A 24,841-nucleotide genomic window follows, 5' to 3' on the forward strand; every position below is an offset into this window, starting at 1 on the left:
TACTGCCAACCTCTACTGAGTCTGCCGCCTCATCCCGCTGGACTGTACCAACAGTGGGACGCGAAGCAGGTAACTGCTGCTTCTTAACCATCAGCCCTGCATCCCTGGCTCTTCCAGGTTTGTCGTCCAGACCCTCTTTAAAAAAAAATAATAATCATGCTTGATCAGGGGACTGCTAGTACCACTGCAGGTACCACCCCTGCTGCCACTGCTCGTGGGTCCTAGCGGCACAGACTTGCTTCCTACAGACTTTTCTCCTCTGCCTTTCCCACATGTATTTGCCTGAAATAGCAGTGAAAATCGCCTGCATTGTATTTCCAAGAAGGTACAGGGGTAGCCTGTGTGGAGCAGCAGATATAATACTAAACACCTTGCAGGACTGACTGAGGCCCCGAAGTGATATTGTCTGCTCGGCTGTGCACACGGCCGCTAAGATGCAGCTGGGTACACATTTTGGGGCATACTCCTGAATTAATAAGGAGCTTACAGCAGTCAGTGGACGCAATTTTCAGTTTCTTAACTATTTTCAAGGGTGGGGCAGTTATAAGTTTGGTATTAGAGAACTGGCAGAAGATACGGTTCTTTGACTCTGGGTGTGCTGCATGAAGGGGAGAGGAGGATGGAGTCTAGAGGAGCATTCACAACTTCATTTCTGTCTGCACCCTGTGCGGCCTCCTGCCAGCACTGACAGGTCTTAGGTTCTAATTCAGGTTAAAGAAACTTTATTGGTAGCACAAGCTATAAGCGTGTTCCCATAGTAACAAATCAAGTGTGACCACCCCCATCTTGTGACATCATCAGTGTGCGCCGAGGGAGGAGGAGGAGGAGTTGCTGCTCTGCTTCTAGGGAAAGAGCCTGGTGAGAGAGGAGATTTTCTCTCCTGCAGCCTTCCAGCTTCAAGCTGGAGCTCTCTCTGTGTCTCCCCCCTTCCCCAGCCAGCACTGCAAGAAGCACATATTCAGCTCTTCCCCAGCCAGAGAAAAAGCCCTCAATTCATTTCTAATCCTAAAAGCAGAGAGGAAAATGCCTGCAGGAGCATCTGCTCAGGTAGGAGATTGCTCCCGTCTTCCTGCCCTCTCTACACAAACACTGCTGCAGCTTTCTAACCTGGGACACTGCAGAGTCAGCCCTGACTTTAATAGGACCCCGAGCAGACCTGGGGTGTAGAAAACACACTTTGGGACCCTCTTGAGTTAAGGAGAAAGATCAGAAGACCCACAAAGTGATATTTTGTGTCCCAGATTCCATGTGCAAACTGTTTTTTTAGGGTGACTGTGTGTTTTATGTCTGAACAAGCCGTTAAGCCCGTTAAAACGGGCTACATCCCTCTGTCTCTCACCACCCCCTACCTCCCTCCCTCCCACTCAGTCCCTCCCTCCCCCTCCCCCTCTCCCTCAGTCCCACTCCCTCCCCCTCTCTCTCCCCCCTCTCCCTCTCTCTCTCCCCCCTCACTCAGTCCCCCCTCTCACTCAGTCCCACTCACTCCCTCCCTCTCACTCAGTCTCACTCCCTCCCTCTCACTCAGTCCCACTCCCACTCAGTCCCTCCCTCTCTCTCTCCTCCCTCGTTGCCGCTGCCGCCGCTGCCACCCACCACCACCACCGCTACCACCGGACGCCTCCGCTGCCACCCGCCGCCGCTACCACCGCCGCTGCTGCCACGCAACGCCGCCGCCGCTGCCACCCGCCGCCGCTACCACCGGACGCCTCCGCTGCCACCCGCCGCTGCTACCACCGCCACTGCTGCCACTCAATGCCGCCGCCGCTGCCACCGGACACCGCCCCTGCCACCCGCCGCCGCCGCTGCCTCCCAACACCGCCGCTGCCACTGGACGCCGCCATTTTTTTTCTTTTTTTTCTGGCTCAGACCGACGTGCTCGCCCGCACATGCGCGGTAGAGCTGGTCTCTACTGCGCATTTGCGGCACGTCGGTCATCCTTCGTTTATTAGGTAGGATTATTATATCATAAAAAAATTCCCCGTGCTCTGCTAAGTCCCAAGGTAACAGTGATTAAAAAAAAATCTTCCTTGTATGTGTTATTAAATTTCACCAAAATCTCCTGATGGAGGGAATGCAGAGGGTGCTGAGTGTGGAAGGGTTTGTGTTTCAGATCTCAGTGACCTTTGATGATGTCGCTGTCTATTTCTGCCAAGATGAGTGGCAGGATTTGGATGATAAGCAGAAGGAGCTTTACAAGGATGTGATGAAGGAGAATTATCAGAACCTGATTTCACTGGGTAAGGAAGAACTTAACATTTTTATCATAGGGTCTAAGTGAGGGAAATTATTTCTAGACTATCAGAAAAAAAGAATTCTTAGTCTATGCTATTTGCTATGTAAATCTTTTTAAACACAAAGCATTTTATTTGATACCATACAATACATCATTTAATAATAGTAACAAAGATATAATAAGAATGAATACATGAATAAATAAAACATAATAAGAACTAGGTCATTTGCCATACTTGCAGGTGGATACTGTAAGACCGCGGGAGAGCGGACGAACGCCCGCTCTCCCGGCGCGCGCACCAGCCCTTCGCCGGTGCGGGCGATTCAGTATTTAAATGAGGTGACGCGGGAAAAACGGGGAAAAGGAGGCGCTAGGGACACTAGCGCGTCCCTAGCGCCTCCTTTTTGTCAGGAGCGGCGGCTGTCAGCGGGTTTGACAGCCGACGCTCAATTTTGCTGGCATCGGTTCTCGAGCCCGCTGACAGCCACGGGCTCGGAAACCGGACGCCGGCAAAATTGAGCGTCCGGTTTTCGGCCCGACAGCCGAGGGCCGAATTCAAATTTATTTTTTTTTTACTTTTTTTTACTTTTGGGGACCTCCGACTTAATATCGCCATGATATTAAGTCGGAGGGTGCACAGAAAAGCAGTTTTTACTGCTTTTCTGTGCACTTTCCTGGCGCCGAAAGAAATTAGCGCCAACCTTTGGGTCGGCGCTAATTTCTTAGAGTAAAATGTGCGGCTTGGCTGCACATTTTACTTACTGAATCGCGCGCACATACCTAATAGGGCCATCAACATGCATTTGCATGTTGAGGGCGCTATTAGGTGCCGCGGGTGGGCCGCATGTTTTCCTCCCCTTACTGAATAAGGGGTAAGGGAAAACACGCGTCCAGAGCAGGCTGACAGTGCGCTCCGACGGAGCACACTTTACTGTATCGACCTGTATGTCAGATCAAAGTTCCATTAAAGCCCAGTATCTTGTTTCCAGTAGTGACCAAGCCAGGTCTCAAGTACCTGGCAGGATCCCAAAAGGTTGGTAGATTCCATGCTGCTTATCTCAGGGATAAACAGTGGATTTTCCCAAGTCCATCTTAATATTGATTTATGGATTTTTCTTCCAGGAATTTGTCAAAACCTTTTTTTTAAATCCAGCTACACTTACAGCATTCACCGCATATTCCAGCAAGGAATTCTAAAGTTTAATTATTTTCTCCTATTTGTCATAAATGCCTTCTTCATTGAATGCCTTCTAGTCTTTGTACTTTTTGAAAGAGTAAACAACTGATTCACAATTACCCGTTCCAGTCATTATTTTTTAGACCTCTATTATATTTCCCCTCGGCTGTCTCTTCGCCAAACTGAAGAGCCTTAACCTCTTCAGCTTTTTCTTATAGGGGAATCATTCTATTCCCTTTATCATATTGGTCGCCTTTACTTGTACTTTTTCTAATTCTGCTATATCTTTTTTGAGATGTGGTGATCAGACTTGCACACAATACTCAAGGTGTGATTGCACCATGGGGCAATATAGAGGCATTATGATATTCTCTGTTTTATTCTCCATTCCTTTCCTAATAATTCCTACTATTCTATTTGCTTTCTTGGCCAGCACCGCATGCTAAGAAGAGGATTTCAACATATCCATGATGACGCCTAGATCCTTTTCCTGGGTGGTGACTCTCAAAGTGGTACATTGCATTGTATAGCTATAAATTGGGTTGCTGTTCCCTATAGGCATCACTTTGCATTTGTCCATATTAAATGTCATCTGCTATTTGGATGCCCAGTCACCTAATCTTGCAATTTCTCAATCCTCTTGTGATTTAACAACTTTGAATAGTTTTGTATCATCAGCAAATTTTGATCACCTCACTCACTGTTCCTATCTCTAGCTCATTTATGAATGTTAAAAAGTAGCGGTCCTAGTACAGATTCCTGGAGCACTCCACAATTCACCTTTCTCCATTGAGAAAATTGACCATTTGGCCCTACTCTCTGTTTTCTCTCTCTTAACCAGTTCTTAATCCTATCCTATGACTTTTTAATTTCTAAGAAGTATCTCATGAGGGACTTTGTCAAATGCTTTCTGAAAATCCAGATACACTATATCAACTGGCTCACTTTTATCCATGCCTTCAAAAAAAAGTAGCACATTGATGTGGCAATACTTCTCTTGGCTAAATCCATGTATACTTTGTCCCATTAAACCACGTGTATCTATATGTTCAGTAATTTTGGTCTTTGGAATAGTTTCAACCATTTTTCCCAACACGGATGTCAGGCTCACTGGTCTGCAGTTTCCTGGATCACACCTGGAACCATTTTTACAAACTGGTGTTACATTGGCCACTCTAATAGTTTACAGATTACTAACAGTAGGTCTGAAATGTCATTATTTAGTTCTTTTAGCGCTCTGAGATGAATACAATCTGGTCAAGGTGATTTTCTATTTATTTTATCAATTTGCCCTAGTACATCTTCCAGGGTCACTGAGGTTTATTTTTTTCATTTCCTCTGAATCATCACTTTTAAATATCACTTCTGGCATGGGTTATCAGCCTTACATGTTCCTCAGTAAAGACTGAAGCAAAGAATTAATTGAATCTCTCTGCTATGGTTTTGTCCTTCCTTGGCACTCCTTTTTACCTCTTGATCATCTAAAGCTGCACAGCTGACTCCCTCGCAGGCTTTTTACTGGTAATGCACCTGAAAGTTTTTATTATGAGTTTTAGCTTCACAGCTAAAACTCGAATTCAAATTCTCTCTTTGCCTTCCTTATCCATGCTTTGCATCTGACTTGCCAGTGCTTATACTGTTTCCTGTTTTCTTCCTTTAGATTCCTTTTCCATTTTTTGAATGATGTTCTTTTGGATAGAATAGCCTATCTTACCTCAGCTTTTAAGCATGGCCTTCCATCCACCTTTTTTTAATAGGTGGCTTCCATCCACCTTTTTTAAGGCATGGAATACATCTGGTCTGGCCTTCCAAGATTGTTTAAAAATATCATGTCCATGCCTGATGTAAACCTCTTGATTTTTACTAACCATTTTTCTTATGTTTTCATAATCTCCCTTTTGCAAGTTAAATGCTTTTGTAGTATATTTCCTTATTTCCTAGCGTGTAGCAGATGGACTCAGAACCAATGGGTATAATGTACTCGTGCTAGCAGTTGGAGACGGATCAGATTTCAATCTGACGTCAGCCCCTAGTACATATACCCCTGCAGGAGGTGCAGATCCTCAGTATTTTCCGACTCCATAGCAGTTAGGAGCTATCTGCACGCTCTCCGAGCGTTGGAACCAAATTTAAAGAAGAAAATTCCATTGAAGACGAGCCCTGCTCTCCTGCGGTGATACCCTCGGGTCCCTCCCCCAGTCGAGATTCCCGAGGTGATTTCCGTGATCCCTCGGAGGTGAGCCTCGGTCCGGCGGCCAAATTGCGGCGAGACCTAGCCCCCGAAGGATCGGCCGCGGCATAGAGGCAGCCTCGGTCCGGTGGCCGGATTGCGGCGAGGACTTACAGCCCCCGAGCAAGAGGAGTTCGGGCGCGGCTGAGAGGCAGCGGGTGCACCCTCAAAAGCGGCGGTGAAGGTAGTTGCCCTCTCCACCCGTAGCCAGAGACCGCCCAGGTCGAGACCGGGAAGCGCCGAAGATAAGGTAAGGTAGAAATCTTTACTTGTGCTGGTCTCCGAGGATTGAGGACGAGCGCAGGCCATCGGCCGAAGCCAGCGCCACCGGGTTGATTCGCCCTAGCAGGGCCAGACCCCGGCATTTCCAAGGGCCTTCCCACGTGGAGACCCATCTTGCCCGCGTGGTCGCCGTTGCCATCTTGGCCTTATTCGCGCCGTTCACATCGCCGCCCGGCCGAGCGCACAAAATCTACCTGTGCGCACAAACCTACTTCTGCGCGTAAGTTATACGCACAAGAACCCTTGGACGCATAAGCGGCGCGTGCAAGTCCCGGTCGCATGGACTACGCGCACTCGACTACCCACGCGCACATCCCGGGCTAAGCGCTCAGATACGCGCACAAACCCCGGCTAAGCGCACAGATACGCGCGCACGTGGCCAGGCGCTCCGGAGCGAAATATGTACGCGCAGGCAGCCTAGTCACCTCCAATAATGGAAGTAAAATCCCTAGGCCTCTGCTCAGCATGCCACCTCAGGGCCGCCCAGAGCCAGGAAGCCGATGCATTATGCGCCCAATGCGAGGAGGCCCTGGGAGATCCACCACAGGCTCAGTCTCGCCCAGGGCCGGGGACTAGCTCTTCAGGGGGCTCCCTGGAGCTAGCAACCCCCAGCGGGACTCCCTCTCAGCCGGAGGCTCCCAGGGAAGTAGCACCACTCAATGTGGACCCCTCATCTATTTCTTGGGTGGAACTCTTCAAGGGGATTCACGCCTTTGTCCGAATGCAAACGGATTCCCGGGCGGACCAACCACATACGTTGCAGGAGGACCCCTATGCTCCAGGCCCCTCAAGACCTAGGCATAGGCTTTTACCGCCAAGTAGCCCTTCTTCTGAGATGTCCGTACTCCCTTCGGGGGTACGGACATCTCAGAAGAACATCTTAGAAGAACATCTCAGAACATCTCAGAAGAAGAAGTCGAACCCCTAGAAGAAGGAGAACTCCCCCCGGGGACAGAACCCCCACTGAACCATGAGACGGTTCTTCACAAGGGAGGAGCTCCCGGATCTGGTCTCCCAGTGCCTGGCGGAACTGGCGATTCCGGATTCAGAAACCCAGGGGGATCCCGAGGAGAACACATTTCCTGGAAGACCTTCGACAGACCTCCCGTCATTTCCCGCTCTTGCGAGCCGCTCAACAGCTAATTGACCTGGAATGGAACACCCCAGAGTCTGCCTTTAAAGGGGGGTGGGCCTTGGCCAGCTTGTACCCCCTGGATCCAGCAACCAAAGACATGTTCGCTTGCCCTAGAGTGGATGCCATGGTCTGCGCAGTCTCCAAGCGCACCACCATTCCGGTAGAGGGAGGAGCAGCACTCAAGGACACGCATGACCGGTGGCTAGAAGCCAAGCTTAAACAGTCATTTGACGTGGCCACTATGTCTCTTCAGATTGCGGCCTGCTGCACCGTGGTGACACGTGCCTGCTTATCCCAGGCCAGGAACGGCACCCCGGGAGATATCCTGGACCCAGCACTATCCTTTCTAACATACGCAGCCTCAGACCTTGTACGCACAGCGGCCAGAGGAGTATCATCGGCGGTGGTGGCCAGGAGACAGCTCTGGCTCAGAAGCTGGTCGGCCGACCCATCTTCCAAAACACGCCTCACAAGGATGCCCTTCAAAGGAACACTTCTGTTCGGCAGCGATTTAGAAAAGATGGCGGGCAAATGGGGCGAATCCCCAGTACTGCGCCTTCAGGAAGACAAGTCAAGGAGAGCCCAGCGACAGCCTTCCAGGGCCTCCAGGGGCAGAAGCTCGCAGCATTTCAACCCTTACAGGAGCAGCTACCAGGTGCCCCGCCCTCCGGGCAGGAACCAGTCCTTTCGGAACAAGCACAACAAGAGGGGAAACAGCTTGGGCTCAGGGCCCGGCCGCGCTCCGCAATGAGAATCAGCCGACCCATCCAAGGGAAGCCATAGGGGGCAGACTGGCCCTATTCTACCAAAGATGGGTCGAGATAACTTCAGACAAGTGGGTCCTAGCCATTATCCGGGAAGGGTACTACCTGGACTTCATACGCACCCCCCCGGACAAGTTTGTGGAGTCCCCCTGCCACGACCCCACCAAAAAGGCGGCAGTGGAAGTTACACTGGCCAGGCTACTGAACCTTGAGGCCATAACTCCGGTACCTCCTCAGGAGATAAACTCTGGTCATTATTCCATATATTTTCTCGTTCCCAAGAAAGAGGGAATGTTCCGACCAATCCTGGACCTCAAATCCGTAAACCGATACCTGAAGGTCCCCCGCTTCCGCATGGAAACCCTGAGATCCGTAATAAAGGCAATACAGCCGGGAGAGTTCCTCACCTCCCTGGACCTGTCGGAGGCGTACCTGCACATCCCAATTCATCAGGAACACCAGCGTTACCTACGTTTCAAGATCCTGGGCCATCACTACCAGTTCCGGGCCCTACCCTTCGGGCTAGCCACAGCACCACGGACGTTCACCAAGGTGATAGTGGTAGTGGCGGCAATACTGCGGAAGGAAGGAGTCCTCGTACATCCTTACTTGGACGACTGGCTGATCAGGGCAAAGTCACCAGAGGAAAGCATCCAATCAACCAACAGAGTCAAGTCTCTACTGGAGAGCCTTGGATGGGTGGTCAACACAAACAAGAGTTCCCTGCAGCCCTCACAATCGGAGTACCTGGGGGTCCACTTCGACACCAAGGAAGACAAAGTCAGCCTGACTCCCACAAGGAGATCAAAACTGTGGAACCGGTTGCAATCCTTGATGAGCGACCCTCGCCCCACGGCATGGGATTACCTGCAGGCCCTAGGGCTGATGGCATCCACACTGGAAATTGTCCCCTGGGCGAGGGCCCACATGAGGCCCCTACAACACTCACTGCTGTCCCGTTGGAACCCATGGTCGCACAACTACACCGTACGCTTAACCCTCCTGGGCACAGTTCGGACCAAACTACACTGGTGGCTGCAGCCCAGCCACATGAACAGAGGCTCAAGACTATCATCCCCAACCTGGACTCTGCTAATTACAGATGCCAGCCTACAGGGATGGGGAGCACACTGCGAGGAATTAACCACCCAAGGGCAGTGGAACACAGAAGAGGCAGGATTGAACATCAATCGCCTAGAAGTGCGGGCAGTCAGACTTGCCTGCCTGTGGTTCGCCCAAAGACTCTGAGGCAAAGCGGTCAGGGTGATGTCTGACAACGCCACAACGGTTGCCTACATCAACAGACAAGGGGGAACCAGAAGCCAACAGGTGTCATTGGAGATAAACCCACTGATGGCATGGGCGGAAGCAAATCTACAGGAGATCTCCGCCGTCCACATCGCCGGTAAGGACAACATCATGGCGGACTTCCTCAGCAGAGAAAGTCTAGACCCAGGAGAATGGAAGCTGTCTCCTGCAGCCTTCCGGATGATAGTAAACCGGTGGGGAACACCGGAAATGGACCTTCTGGCGAACAGAACCAACGCCCAAGTACCCAGATATTTCAGCCGCAAGCGGGATCTACAATCCCAAGGGATCGATGCCTTGGTGCAGGCCTGGCCACGGGGGACCCTACTATTCGCCTTCCCGCCGTGGCCCCTCTTGGGCACAATCATTCACAAGATACAGCTACACAAGGGACTAGTTCTTCTAGTGGCCCCGGATTGGCCAAGAAGACCGTGGTACGCAGACATGAGAAGACTGCTGACAGGGAACCCTCTACCCCTACCCCCTCTCAGGGATCTGCTACAACAGGGTCCGATCTTCCACGAGGACCCAGCTCTATTCTCTCTTACGGTCTGGCCATTGAGAGGGCTCGCCTGAAGAAGAGCGGATACTCGGGGGCGGTGATAGACACCCTCCTCCGAGCACGCAAGTTCTCCACATCGTTAACATACATAAGGATCTGGAGAATATTTGAAGCCTGGTGCGAAGATCACGCCATCAAGACAGGTTCACTTAAAGTTCCCATGATGCTGGAGTTCCTACAGAGCGGACTCAAAAAAGTACTGTCCCTCAACTCCATCAAGGTACAGGTGGCAGCACTGGCATGCTTCGGCACCAGGGGCGAGAGCGATAGCCTAGCCTCTTACCCGGATGTGTCACGTTTCCTGAAAGGAGTCAAACACATTCGTCCACCCCTGAAGTGGCCGGTACCTCTGTGGAATCTCAACCTCGTCTTGGACTTCCTATCGGGAACCACCTTCAGACCTCTTCGAGGGCTATCACTCCATCAGCTGACCCTGAATATTGTCTTCCTACTGGCAGTTTGTTCAGCGCGATGCATATCTGAACTACAAGCGCTGTCTTGCCGTGAATCCTTTCTCAGGTTCACCCCAGGATCCATCCAGCTGCGCACGGTACCGTCATTCTTTCCCAAAGTGGTCTCCCACTTCCATCTGAACCAGACCATCTCGCTCCCGTCGGCGGGAGCCCTGAAGAATTCAGAAGAAGCCCGTAGTCTGCATCACCTCAACGTTGGCAGAATCCTTTCCAGTTACCTGGAAATGTCAGAACCCGTACAGAAGACGGACCACCTTTTCGTCCTTCACAGCGGGAAAAGACTAGGGGAAGCAGCCTTGCGGGCAACCATAGCCCGATGGATCAAGGAAGTCATCAAGGCGGCCTATGTAGAAGCAGGGAAACCTCCGCCTCTACAGATCAAGGCCCATTCGACCAGATCCCAGGCAGCATCCTGGGCAGAAACAAGAATGATGTCACCCGCCGAGATTTGCAGGGCAGCGACATGGTCCTCCATCCATACCTTCTCCAGATTCTACCGTCTGGATGTTCAGGCCCGGGAGGACACGGCATTTGCAAGGGCAATACTGAGTGGGTCACAGGCAGCCTCCCACCCGGTTCGGAAGTAGCTTTTATACATCCCATTGGTTCTGAGTCCATCTGCTACACGCTAGGAAATGGAGAAATTACTTACCTGATAATTTTGTTTTCCTTAGTGTAGACAGATGGACTCAGCAGCCCGCCCTTGGCTGCCGTCACGAATGGTATTGCAAATAATTCAAGGGTAAGCCTCCTTTTCGTTTACCTAGGTCTCCACCCGGCTGGGTGTCGACGCTTTCCGTTGAGCTCCCTGGCGGTCTCCAGCTATACTCAATCGACCAGTTCAAATTAACCAGTTAATCACTATATAACGTTTATATAGTTACGAAGTTATACAAGTTAATCAAATTAACTAATCGGTCAGTCAAACATATATCCACAATGCTTTGCAAGGAAGAATACTGAGGATCTGCACTTCCTGCAGGGGTATATTTATTTTATTTATTTAACATTTTTATATACCGAAATTCTAGTAACAATGTTACTGATCACTTCGGTTTACATATAACATTGGAGTGACTTAACATGTGTGTCTTACATAGAACAGGAAGTATATGTACTAGGGGCTGACGTCAGATTGAAATCTGATCCGTCTCCAACTGCTAGCACGAGTACACTATACCCATTGGTTCTGAGTCCATCTGTCTACACTAAGGAAAATGAAATTATCAGGTAAGTAATTTCTCCAATCTCAGCCGTACGCTGTTAGATCCGGGAGAATGGGAGTTGTCGGATGCAGCGATGCAACTCATTCGTGAGAAATGGGGCTGTCCTTGGGTCCATCTGATGGCGACGCGTCACATTGCAAAGTCTCCTCTGTTCTTCAGCAGACCAGGGACTATGGCGCCGAAGGCATAGATGCTCCTGGTCCTTCCCTGGCCTTGGGTAGTTCTGCCATATGTATTCCCTCCTTGGCCTATAGTGGGCAAGATCCTTCGGCAAATAGAGAGACATCCAGGAGAGGTGGTGCTAGTGGCCACGCCGTCCTTAGTTCGCAGATCTGATAAACCTAGCGGTCGAGGGGCCATTGCGATTCAGTCATCTTCCAGGTCTACTACATCAGGGTCCCGTATTTTCCGATCAGGCAGATCGCTTTTGTCTAGCAGCATGGCTTTTGAGAGGAAGCATTTAAGGTCGAGAGGATACCCAGAACCGGTGATTACTACTCTCCTTCAATCTCGACGGAAATCCACCTCAGAGTTGTACGTCCGAGTCTGGAAGGTATTTGAGTCCTGGTGTGTGGCGAAGCAGATTCAGGCCTTGCGCGCTTCCGAGGCACATGTGTTATCTTTCCTACAGGACAGTTTGGTCAAGGGCCTTGCTTTCAACTCTCTTGGAGTTCAGGTGGCGGCTTTGACATCTTTGAGGGGAAACCTGGATGGTTACCGCTTATCCTCTCATCCTGATGTGGTCTGTTTTTTATTCAAGGTGTCAAAAATTTGCGTCCGCCGGTGAGGAATGTTTGTCCTCCTTGGAATCTCAACCTGGTACTTCGAGATTTGTGTGAGGCTCCTTTTGAACCTATTCGCAGGACCACTCTTAAGGATGTCACTTTGAAGGTGGTCTTCTTGGTAGCCATTTGCTCTGCAAGGAGAATTTCAGAGTTGCAGGCTTTGTCATGTCGTGATCCCTTTCTTAAGATATCTGATGAAGGTGTGTCTTTACGGACAGTTCCATCTTTTCTCCCAAAGGTGGTATCTTCTTTTCATGTTAATCAGTTGGTTGAGCTGCCGGCCTTTTCGGATTTGGCAGCCTCTGAACCAAATGCTCATGAGCTTAGGCTATTAGATGTCAGAGTGTTATTTCGCTATCTTATGGTCATGAATGGATTTAGGCGATCTGACCATCTTTTTGTTTTGTGGAGCGGTCCGAAGAAGGGGCTTCAAGCTTATAAAACCACCATTGCCAGGTGGCTTAAGGAAGCTATTGGATCTGCTTATATTCTCAAAGGTAAGCCAGTACCGGAGGGCTCATTCCACCCAATCTCAGTCGGCCTCTTGGGCAGAGGCTCACTTGGTATCACCACAAGAGATTTGTAGAGCAGTGACTTGGAAGTCGCTGCATACTTTTGCAAGACATTATCGACTGGATGTGGCAGATCGGGAGTCTCTGTCTTTTGGCGAAAGCGTATTACAAGCGGGACTCTCCAGATCCCACCCTGTTTAGGAAGCTGTGGTACATCCCAGGAGTCTGGACTGATCTGGTACATACAGGGAAAGGAAAATTTGGTTCTTACCTGATAATTTTCATTCCTGTAGTAATCCAGGATCAGTCCAGAGTCTCACTCGGATATTAAGGAGGGTGGAGAGTCGTCTGCTTAACTGTTGTACATAACAGATATCAGAAGTTTTTTGTTATCAAGTTTAGATTCAAATGTTTTTTTATGATAGTTTGTTTGCATCTAGCTTTGGTACAGATTAATACGCAACACACCTCATCCCATACTCAGTCTTCTCACCCCCCTGAATCCCTCACTCCACTACTTCCTCCCACCCCACCTTCCCCCCTCCCTTCCCTCATCCCCCCCACCTCTATTCCTAAATTACCTTACCAACAAGTCCCTAATCCTAAATTTATTTTATCAACAACACATTCATGTACATATGTTATTTTCTATAACCTTTTGTTATATCCTATAACCTTTTGTTCCATGTACCACTGTTATAATATGTTATAATTGTTTTTTTTTTGTTACCATGTTATAATGTAAAATAGGGCGGACTACGCCCTATTCTCTTGGTTATCTGGAAACCGATGTGATATCTCGATTGAATGTCGGTATATAAAAGAAATAAATAATAATAATAATACTGAGGAACTGCAGGTGGCATCAGGGTATATAAAGCAGTGTCAGTTTTACTTTCTCTGTCTCCGCCTGCTGGCACGGATGAATAAATCCAGGAGTCTGGACTGATCCTTGGTACTACAGGAACGAAAATGCTCAGGTAAGAACCAAATTTTCCTTTCTGAATCATGCGCTTCTGAGTGACTATGGCTTTCCCCCATCTAGTTTAAAAGCTGCATTATCTCCTGTCTAAATGTTTGTGCCAGCAGTCTGGTTCCACTCTGGTTAAGGTGAAGCCTGTCTCACTAGAATATATTTCCCCTTCCCCAGAATGTTCCCCATTTTCTAACAAATCTAAAACCCTCTTCCCTGTACCATTTTCTCACCCACACATTGAGACTCCGGAGCTCTGCCTGCCTCTGGGGTCTTGCATGTGGAATGGGGAGCATTTCAGAGAATGCCACCCTGGAGATTCTGGATTTGTTTCCTACCTAAGAGCCTAAATTTAGCTTCCAGAACCTCCCTCCTGCTCTTTCCTATGTCATTGGTACTCACATATATACCATGACAGTTGGCTCCTCCCCAGCACTCTATAAAATCCACTACATTCGCACCAGGCAGACAAGTTTCCAAGCGATCCGCACACCCACCAGCCACCCAACTAACTACATTTCTGTGTTTAATTTTTTTTTTTTGAATAATTCACAAACAGTATAACAATAATATAACATTTAATATCATATGATAATGTACAATAAACTGCAAAACTGTCATCTCACAAGTGTGTTATGTGTTCATTTGAATTCCAAGTTCAGCATGAGCATAGATGCGAATTGGGCAGAACTTGCCAACCCATCAAACTGGTTTGGACCTACAGCATTACTATAGCAGAGCGAATAAATGAGGCAAGCAGAGTTCTAGGATTTCACAATGGTTCTAAGGCTTGGGGTGCTTTCGTAGCAGGGGAGTAGTCCCCCGCCATCTCTTATAGGATTCCCATACAGTATTAAAACTGGTCATATTTCTAATGATTGAATCGCCCACTATAATGGCTGCCCTAACTCTTCCCTCCTGGCCACATGGCATGGGAAACACATCTTCTGTGTGAGAGGTAAGGCATCACCCGGAGGGCAAGTTCAAGCTACAGGACCACTTTCTTCCACAACAAAATGATTGTCTCCTTCCAAAGCAGTGCAAGTGCTTCTTGACTGAAATTGGGATTGTTCTACTATATCCTTGAATGTCTCCTCTATATACCTCTCTGTTTGCCTCAGCTCCTCCAAGTCTGCCACTGTGACCTTCAGAGATTGGACTCATTCTCTGAGAGCCAGGAGCTCTTTGCACCAGGTGCACACATACAAGAGCTCAGGCTTTTTGCTTTGAATATACTTGAAACAGTTGAATAAATGCTAAAAGCACAAAAAAAACCTCCCAAGGGGAGCTCTTCAGAATATCCTCAATGACTGAAGATGACATAAATTTGCATACAATGGAGGCAGTTCATACAAATCTGTCTCCTGCATATTTTGTGGATATCCTGAAAACCTAGCCTGTGCGTGGTTCTCAAAGACCAGAGCTGCCATCCCTGGACTAAAGAACAAATCTCTGGGACCAGATGGTATTCATCACAGAGTTTTGAAGGAACTCAAAAAAGGAATTGCAGAGCTCTTTCTGGGGATCTGCAACCTATCGTTTAAAACAGCCATGGTACCAGAAGACTGGAGGATGGTTGTGATGCTGATTTTTAAAAAGGGCTCCAGTGGTGATCTGGAAAACTATGGACTGGTGAGTCTGATGTGGCTATTGGGCAAAAAAGTCAAAGCTGTTCTTAAAAACAGAATGTCTGTCTACATATATAGACTTGATTTAATGGGGAGAGTCAGCATAGGTTTTGCATAGGGAAGTCTTGCTTTACCAATGTACTAGAATTTTTTGAGGATGTCAACAAACATGCGGATAAAGGTGTGTCGGTTGATATAGTGTATTTGGATTTTCAGAAGACAATTGACAAGGTCCCTCATGAGAGACTCCTCAGGAAATTGGGAGGACTTGGGATCAGAGGCAGTGTCCTGTTGAGGATTGGTAACTGGATAAAAGACAGGAAACAGAAGGTAGGAATGGAGAAACGTCATTAGTGGAGTGTCCCAAGGGTCTGTACCTGGGACCTGTGCTATTTAGCATATTCATAAATGATCTGAAGCAAGGAATGACGTGTGAGGTGAGCAAATGTGCAGGTGACGCAAAATTCTTTCGAGTCGTTAAAACGGCAGCAGGCTGTGAAGAACTGCAGAAGGATCTTGTGAGTCTAGGAGGCTGGGCTTCTGAATGGCAGATGCAGTTTCATGTGGACAAGAAAAAATGCATATAGGAAAAAAAAAAAAGCCCAAGTACAAATACACTTTGCTTGGTTTCGTGTTAGGAATCCCCATCCAGAAAAAGGGCCTCTGAGTCCTTGTGGACAATACTTTTGAAATTTTTGGCTTAATTGTGTATCAGCAGTCAAAAAGGCAAATAGAATGTTAGGAATTATTTGGAAAGGATCAGAGTACAAAACTGTGAATATCATAATAGCTTTCTATAGATCCATGGTGCGACCACATCTTGACTATTGTGTGCAGTTCTGGTTGCCCCATCTCCAAAAGGACATAGCACAGAGGAAAAATACAGAGGAGGGTGACAAAAAAGATAAAGGGAATAGAAAAGTTAAATAGATTAGGGCTTTTTAGCTTGGCAAAGAAACCGTGAGGGGATATGATTTGAAATTTATCAAATCATGAACTGGATGGAACGAGTAACTGGAGAACAGTTATTTACCCTTTCAAACAACACTAGGGCTAGGGGACACTCCATGAAATTAGCAACCAGTAGGTTGTAAACAAATTGTAGGAAGTATTTTTTTTTTCCAAGCTATGAATCTGTTGCCGGAGGATGTGGTCAAGGCAAGTAACATAGTGGGGGTCAATAGATGATGGGAGATGTTGTTGAAGGAAAAGTCCATAATCAGTAATTAGCCAGGTAGGCTTGGGAAAGCCAGTGGTTATCCCTGGGAGTAAAACATATGAAATGGAACAACTATTGGGGAAATGAGGGGTTCTTGCGACACGAATTGGCCACTGTTGGAAACAGAATACTGCGCTCGATGGACCTTGGACTGACCTAGCATGGTATTTCTCAACAATCGTAATTTTATGACTGCTCTGCAAGAGTCCTAAAGTTAGCCAGATACGCTAACCAGAGAACAGCGAAGATGGGCATTATCCAGATAACTTAGGTGGATAAATAAACTCCACCCCAGAATGCCTCCAAAATGCCCCTAAGTTATCCAGCTACATTTTATCCACTAGGTGACTTAGCCAGGTAAGTGCTTGAAGTTTTCAAAAGTTGGCATTTGGCCAGATAACTCACAAATTATCTTGCTAGATGCCTTTGAATATTGACCTTGGTTTTTGTATTTTCTCGCAGTACGTCTACCAACAGCAGCACCTCAAAAGCAGCCCAAGGCATTGCACCACCACTGTTCTCCTCCCAGCAAGCAGAGATCAGTGGGAGGATGGGGTGGGGAGAGGGGAGGAGAGCAACAGGTGGTGGGGGTGGTGAGAGATGGAGAAGAGGTGAGGGGTTAAATGTGTGTGTGTGTGTGTGTGTGTGTGTGTGTGAGTAAGGAGATTGGAGGGTGTATGTGGGATGAGTAAGTGAGGTGATTGTAGGGGTCGTGTGGTGTTGTCTGTGCCAGTGAGCAAAGGGATCAGAATCAGGAGGAGGGTTATGAGAGAAGAGGGTTCATCCTCTCTCCCTCTCCTCATCCAGATCTCCCCCTCCTCAGTACGGCATTCCACTTTTTTCTCCACCACTTTCCTCTTCTCTCTTCCCTTTACTCCTGATCTCCCCGTATCTTCTAGCCTTTTACCACGCCCCACCAGGTCTCTCTCCATCTCCGTATGCCAAAATCCCTACCCTGCACCGTAGCCAAGATTTCCTTCTCTGTCCCCTTCTCTCTTCTCGGCATGGACCATAAAGATCTCTCTTCACAAAATACATTAATTTATCTGGACCCAGAAAAAAGCTAGTGTATTGAATTTGCTTTACTGTGCATAGGGAAAGCTGTAACCAGTGTTCCCTCTAATTTTTTTTGTGGGCTGCATGCACAAAGACATTCTCCTGTGCACCACAGTGTACAGCTTCGTGCACACTGTGGTGTTCTTTGAAACCCTTTCCGTCTTCTTTTTCTTGTGCATGCCATTTTTCTCCGAGTGCAAGCTTCTTGTCCTGCACGCGTGCACACATTTTATTTATTTAAAAACATACGCACCAGCCAAAGCGATCGTAGCAGTTTTCCAGCAGGGAACAATCATAACAAATGTTTCATTATACATCCTTGCCATTATCCTGCAATTAAACCATTACCCTCCCCTTCACACTCAATGCCTTAGAGAGACTTTCCTTGCAATCATATCCCACTATCTGAGAACCAAAAAGCCTTGACCAACTTATGACATTTTAGAAGACTTAAATTCAGCCCTAACCTGAGTGAGTAGCTTGTTCCAAAGATTTGGTGCCATCATCAGAAAAAGTCCTTCCTGCCTTATGCTGACTTCTAACGTTATATACTGACACTAATCGACAGCTCTACCCGGGAACGTAGCATTTTAATGTGCATGTGTATGTACGTGTGCACAGCTTACAGAGAACAACGTTGGCAATACGGGTACAAAAGGGAGGTGATAAAGCCTCTGTGCAGATCATAGAGGAAACCAGATCTGGAGAATTGTATTCAGTTCTGGAGGCCCTGCCTACACAAGGATGTGGACAAAGGAAGAGGTGGACCAGGCAGGGTTTACTACAATGGCACCAAAAACACAGAGATGTGAGAGAGAAAAATCGAGAGATGTTCTACCGCAGAGGAGGGAATATGGACGAGACATTCAAATTACCTACTCCATATGCTATTTGCTATATGCTATTTGCATATACTTTTGTTTCTCAAATTGTTCTATGTATCATTGTTTCGTTTCAATGTAAACCGGGGTGAAGGCATGTGCTAAACCTCGGTATATAAAAGCTTCAAATAAATAAATAAATAAATAAATACCAAAGTGGTTTAAATCATGCAGAAAAAAAATGACAAATGTTTTCCAGGGAGCGGAAGAGGGTATAATGTGAATTTCAGAAGGCTAAACTCAGGAGAAACACTGGCCAGTTTCTTCACAGAAAGGGCGACTGAGACAAGGAACATCTTCCGAGGGACATGGTGGAGCCAAAGGCAAATCCCAGAATTTAAGGAGGCAGGGGAGAGGCCCATGGGATCTGATGTTTAGGAAAGGTGAAGGGTAAGATCAGAAATCTTCTACGGTCCATTCGGTTGCAGTGGGAATCAAACGGGAAGACTCAGCGGGCCTTGCATTCGTTGTCTGCCATCATATTCTCTGTGTCAGATTGATTTCTAGAAGATAATAAGGTTTGCGTATCTTGAGATTGGATTGAGAATGTATTGCACTTTGCATAGAAAAAGTCAGACTGTAAAGAGAGTTTACATGACTTTTCCAAGGTACAGTGGACCTCTGAACTTTGCCTCTAAGCGAGGGTTTGAATACTTTTGTTTGAAGGTGGCAAATAGTTTAAATTTAGAAATGGTATTTCAAATTGCAAAATATGAGCAACTCAAATCCAGAGTGATTATAGGAAATCTAATGCAGTGTTCTTACCCCAGGGTCAGGCTCTCCGACCGTCACCCCTGATATTATCTCCCACATGGAACGAGGGGAAGAGCCGTGCATCAGGGATGATCCAGGATCAGATGAAAGAGAAACTGGGAGAAGCAGCTGCTCAGGTGAGTGCAGGAATAAGAGGGACCGGGGTAAAACTGCTGAGATGAAGAGTGGAAGGAGCAGCTGGGAACTGCACAGACCCCTTCACCAGCTTCTCTGGCGAGCTCTTTAATCACTCTCAGGGTTTCTCTTGCAGGCACCAGACATACAGAATGCCCTGTTCCAAAGTCCTAAGACCATCTGAAGGCCATAATGCGATCTGTTCAGAAGTATTGTAGGATAGGGACCAGCTTAGACTGTTATTTCCCAACCTTTTCAAGTTCAAGGCACACCTGTATTAACAAAAACGTTGTGTGGCCCACCAGGCTCCACGGGGGCAGGCAGTGTGGTCGTGGAGAGGTCTCATATGACCAAAAGAAGAGCTGGGAAAGCACTGAAAGCCCCACCAGTCTATCTTCCAAAATGTAAAACAAAGAGAGTGGGAAACGGGGCAGAGACACACATGAACCTGACACGATGGACCAGCTCCCTCTATGTACAAGTGCAGGATAAGGAAAAAGTGTGGTGCAGGTAGCTGGCTAGGTTATTTATCTTGGCTGCTGCAAGTGGCTGTCAGAGCTCCTTCACTGCTACGATTCCCAACATCCAGGGCAAGTCACTTCTAGTGCTCAGTGCACGCTCTTCCTATCTCACTGCGCCTGGCAATAGGATGGAGGCGCTGTGTGCGTTAGACAAAGCAGGGCTCAGCTGTCCGTGACCCTGCATGCTGCACATTATTTGCCACACTCCGGAGTTTAGGCTCTAGCTGTGACGATGAAGAAGTATGCGTGATGACTCGTATTCTCAGAAAAGAGCTCCTCCAATTTTAAGAGCCATCTCTGGTGGCTCTTGTGGCTGCAAGGTGCTGAGAGCAGAGCCCAGGTGCTGGCCTGGATGTGAGTATCAGGCAGTAGTGACTTTTCCATGGCACCCCTGAGCAGGGGTGAAGGGGCACGCTGGTTGAGAAACACTGACCAGTTCATAATTTATGGAGTTTTGGTCTCATTGTATTACTGTGTTAATCAGGGCCCGATGTAATAAAGAGCACGCAGCAGGGCACACAATTTTTCTGTCCATATTTTAGTCCCTGATGAAGCAAGTTGTTTTGTGCACACAGCAATGCTTATTTGGTTGGTGCCCTCACGTGGAGATTCCATGCTAAGGAAGGCATTAGCTATTACCCTCTCCACCCCCCTGTGTAAAAAGGTGCACTGACTGACTTCATGTTTTGTTAATGCTCAAAATGTAGCACCTAGTCAGGTGGAATAAAGTTAGTCTGTGAGGCTGAACCTGGAGTTCCTGGCGCGGGGATGCTGTACTCAGGATTTATGCACAGAAAGCATGGATTTCAACGCAAATCTCGTTTTCTATGCATAAGCTATGATTTATGTGCATACAAAATATAAATAAATTTTAACCATAACCACACACATCTTATTTTATGTGCAGAAAATGTGATTTGTGCTAACCTTTTTTTAAATGCACATTTTCAGAGTAGCCTGCTTTTTTGAACTCCTGATGCTTTCGCATGTCAGCTTAGTGCATTGGTTGTTTTTTAGCACTGTGCTGAAATTCAGTACATGTTTTATTGCTCTCCATTTTTTATTGTTCTCCATTGCCGGTCCCACCCGCTGGAACTACCCACAAACCTCCGACTTGAGCCTTGCGCCATCAAATTCAAAAATAAATTAAAGATCTGGCTTTTCAAACAGGCTTACCCAGATTAGATCCCCTGTGTCTTAACCCCTTGCTGCATCAATACGTTACTTGAACCTAGCTGTTAAGTTATGTTTCATTGTTTAACAGGTTATATCTATAGTTCTGATCTCTTGTTTGCCAGTTCCCGGCTAACTTTCTCTTTGTTCCTTGTAGTCCCATCCCCTGTCCCTGTTTGATGTATTTTCTACCTCAGTTCGGATGTAAACCGGTATGATGTAACCTCTAATACCGGTATAAAAAAGAAAGAAAGAAATTTGTCCTGCAGAAAGGAAACAGGAAGTGCTTTAGCAGCCTCTCCTGATTGCTTGGCCAGGTTTTGTACTGGAGCTTGGAGTCCCTTGATGGGAATTCTCTCCAGTGTTCACTGAAAAACTTTTATTCCCTGCTGAGTCTGACTTCCAATTACATCAGAGCCCTCATTTCTGAAGAATCTCTTATTCTGTGTCTACAGCAAACATAATAATACCCAATGTTTTATTTTTTATCTAGAAAATGATGACTCCAGAAACAATGCAGAGATGCATCATTGGGAGCTCAGTGAGAACCCCGAAGGGAACAAGATGTTAACAAAAAGAGATGGAGGAGAAACTTCTTCACCTTCAGGATGGGGAAGAAATCACAGGAATCAAAACATCTCAGAAAAGAAGCAAAGAAATTCAGCAGGCTACTTGGCCAAGAACTCTAGAGTGTCTGAGCAAAGTGCCAGTAATATCACAATCACAAGGGAAGAGCAGAAAAACCAAACAGAAGAAAGATGTTTATGTGATGTATGCGAGATATTCCTCAGGGATCCTGTAACTCTGAAATCACAGCAAAGGCCTCTTTCTGAAGAGAGATTACTTGCATGTATAGATTATGGGAAAAGTTTCAATCGGAAGGAAGAACTAGAGGAACAAGAAAAAGGCCACACAGAAGTGAGGCCATCAATCTGTTATGAAATTGGGAAAGATGACAGAAGGAAGGGAGAGCTACTGCAACACCAGAAAATCAACAAAGGAAAGGGACTATTTACAAGTATGGATTTTGAGAAAAGCTTTATTAATAAAGCAAACTTTACAAAATACCACAAAATCCACACAGGAGAGAAACCATTTTCATGTCCTAAATTTTGTAAAAGCTTCTCTCTCAAAAGACACTTTATTAGCCAGCAAAAAAGATACTCTGGAGGAAGTCAATTTCCATGTTCTGAGTGTAATGAAAGCTACGAACAGAAGGCTAAACTCAGAATGCACCAAAAAGTCCATACTGGTGAAAGACCATTTGCATGTTCTGAGTGTGATAAAAGTTTCAGGCTCAAGATGACCCTTACAAACCACCTGAAAACTCACACAGGTGAAAGACCATTTTGTTGTACTGAATGTGATAAAAGCTTTATTCAGAAAATAAAACTTATGGAACATCAGAGAATCCATACTGATGAGAAACCATTTACATGTTCTGAATGTAATAAAAGCTTCAGGCTGAAGAATCATCTTACAAGACACCAGAAAATTCATGCTGATGAAAGACCATTTTCTTGTTCTGATTGTGAGAAAAGCTTCAGGCATAAAATAAGCTTAACAATACACCAGAAAACTCATACTGGGGAGAGACCATATTCATGTACTGAATGCAGTAAAAGCTTCAGTCAAAAGTTAACCCTCACAGCACACCAGATAATCCACACAAATGAGAAACCATTTACATGTAGTGCATGTGATAAAAGCTTTAATCATAGGTCCAACCTCAGATTGCACCAAAAAATCCACACTGGTGAGAGACCATTTTTGTGTGCTGAATGTGGTAAAAGCTTCAGATGCAAGCAAAACCTTAGGGAACATCAGAACACCCACACTGGTGAGAGACCATTTTTTTGTACTGTCTGTGAGAAAAGGTTCAAACAGAAAAAAAGCTTCACAAATCATCAGAAAATTCACATGGATGAGAAACCGTTGTTTTTGGCGGGTATTCGGAAAGCACCTTCAGACAGCTTTATGATCTAAAAGGCAAATTTATTGATAGCAATACAAAGACAATACAGTTAAGAGGAACAAGGAAAAAGAGGAAGTCGTTGTTTCTCTGGAGACGCAGGTCAGTGACAATTGGCATTCAGCTTGCTTCTCAAATGCGGAGCCCTCGGGCTGGAGTTTTTAAACTTTTTTCATTGTCCAATAGAAATACATTGATGCGCATCCTGGGTGTGTTATCTTCTTCCAATATCCAATTATGATCGTTACTTTATTGTCCAATCAGGTATCGTCTCTGGGGTGTTGGCTTCTTCCGGTACTGAGCTTGCCAAAGCACATGGTTGCGAAATATGTTGCCAGCAAAGTCAGGAAATACAGATTAGGCCTAAGGCCTATATACACCGTTTTCATGTACTGAGTGCGGTAAAAGTTTCAGACGGAAGTATAGACTCCGAGAACACAAGAGCATTCACATTGAGAAATCTTTTTCATGTACTGTATGTGATAAAAGCTTTAGGCAGAAGTCAAGCTTCACAAAACACCAGAAAATACATGATAGACTTCAACATCCCTTGGATTAAAAATAAGATTCATTTCTGTCATGGTATACTCAAAAAAAACCTATTTGGAGTCTTCACCTGTGATGCACTATTTTGATGTGCTCTAGTCAGAAGCTAAACCTCATGACTCACCAAATATTCCATGCTCATATGAGACCATTTCCATATGTTAAATGTGATGAGAGAGTCAATCACAAGGCTAATCTGAGCTTGCACATCACTGGTGAGAGAATTGTCATGTAGTAAGAGTAGTAAAAAAAAAAAGGATTCAGGTGGAAGTGTAGTCTTAAAATACACCAGATAATCAACATGTTGAGATTCAAGGCAAAGAGTACTAAAGGAGAACGAAACTAATAAAGAACAGTGATTTATTAGCCTCAAATAAAATACAAACCTTTCAATTAACTTGCAAAATCTGCGCTGTCATACTGCTTTGTAATCATAGACCTTACTCAATTGGATATAAGTACAAGAAAATCTCTGCACACCCTCTAGCAAATAACTAAACAAGTATAATAGAAAATAACAGAGTTTTATTTCTACAACCACGTGTAGATGAAAAAGTGACAATTACAGAGAATGAAGAGGTTGTGATCACATAGGATATTCACATTGCAACCAATAAAAAGCTCAAGGCTAGAAAACTGGATGTTGTGAAATAAAAAAGAAAACAGGAATAGCATTGCTAATGGAAATCTCAATATCAAGCAATAATTCTGTGCTGCATTTGGAGAGAAGTACATTAAGTATCAAGAGATACAATTGGAGGCCAAGAAAATGTGGCAGAAAGGTACAGAAATAGCCCCACTTGTCTTAGGTTCCAGTGACTTGATTACAATGAACATTCAAGTACACATTAATATGTTGCCTGTGCATGTTGCACCCTATGAATTCTAGAAGGAGGCTGTCTTTAATGCAGTGCATGTATTAAGAAAAGCATTAGCCATAAATTTGAGAAACTGAGATCATAACCTGGCTTAAGAGTAAGGTTTGTTTGTTTTTTTTCTCATGGTGTACACAAAAGAAATCAATTTAGAGATGTTATGCCCATGAGAGACCATTTTTATGTACCAATTGTGGTAAAAGCTTTAGATGGAAATGTAGCCTCACAGAGCATTAGGTATTTATTTATTTATTTAAAAAGTCTTCTATACCGATGTTAGTCAAAACATCACCTCGGTTTACATGGAACAAAAGCAACGGAAATTACAAGTTAACAGGGGAAGGGTAGGGGGTACAAAAAACCAATAGGAGAGCAGAGAAGCATAGGAACAAACAACAAGTGAACTATAATGTCATAAGAAC

At 46.1% G+C, this 24,841-nt stretch overlaps 1 protein-coding gene across 1 annotated transcript; it reads left to right on the plus strand.

The window, feature by feature from the left end:
• Window positions 1–825: 825 nt before the first annotated feature.
• LOC115085968 (gastrula zinc finger protein XlCGF26.1-like) lies at window positions 826–23,875 on the plus strand. Its single transcript, XM_029592548.1, has 4 exons — window positions 826–1,047; window positions 2,111–2,237; window positions 19,215–19,334; window positions 21,520–23,875. Exons 1-4 carry the CDS (start codon window positions 1,024–1,026, stop codon window positions 23,010–23,012), a joined length of 1,764 nt encoding a protein of 587 aa, XP_029448408.1. The 5' UTR covers window positions 826–1,023; the 3' UTR covers window positions 23,013–23,875.
• The last annotated feature ends 966 nt before the right edge of the window (window positions 23,876–24,841 follow it).

This window comes from Rhinatrema bivittatum, chromosome 2 (assembly GCF_901001135.1).
Source record: "Rhinatrema bivittatum chromosome 2, aRhiBiv1.1, whole genome shotgun sequence".
Classification (NCBI taxonomy): domain Eukaryota; kingdom Metazoa; phylum Chordata; class Amphibia; order Gymnophiona; family Rhinatrematidae; genus Rhinatrema; species Rhinatrema bivittatum.

Excerpts from the sequence above, each read along its gene's own strand:
- LOC115085968 (XM_029592548.1), top strand. The coding sequence starts at position 1,024 with ATGCCTGCAGGAGCATCTGCTCAG. Across the intron at positions 1,048-2,110 it reads CTGCAGGAGCATCTGCTCAG|ATCTCAGTGACCTTTGATGA; the intron begins GTAGGAGATTGC and ends TTTGTGTTTCAG. Across the intron at positions 2,238-19,214 it reads TCAGAACCTGATTTCACTGG|GGTCAGGCTCTCCGACCGTC; the intron begins GTAAGGAAGAAC and ends TTCTTACCCCAG.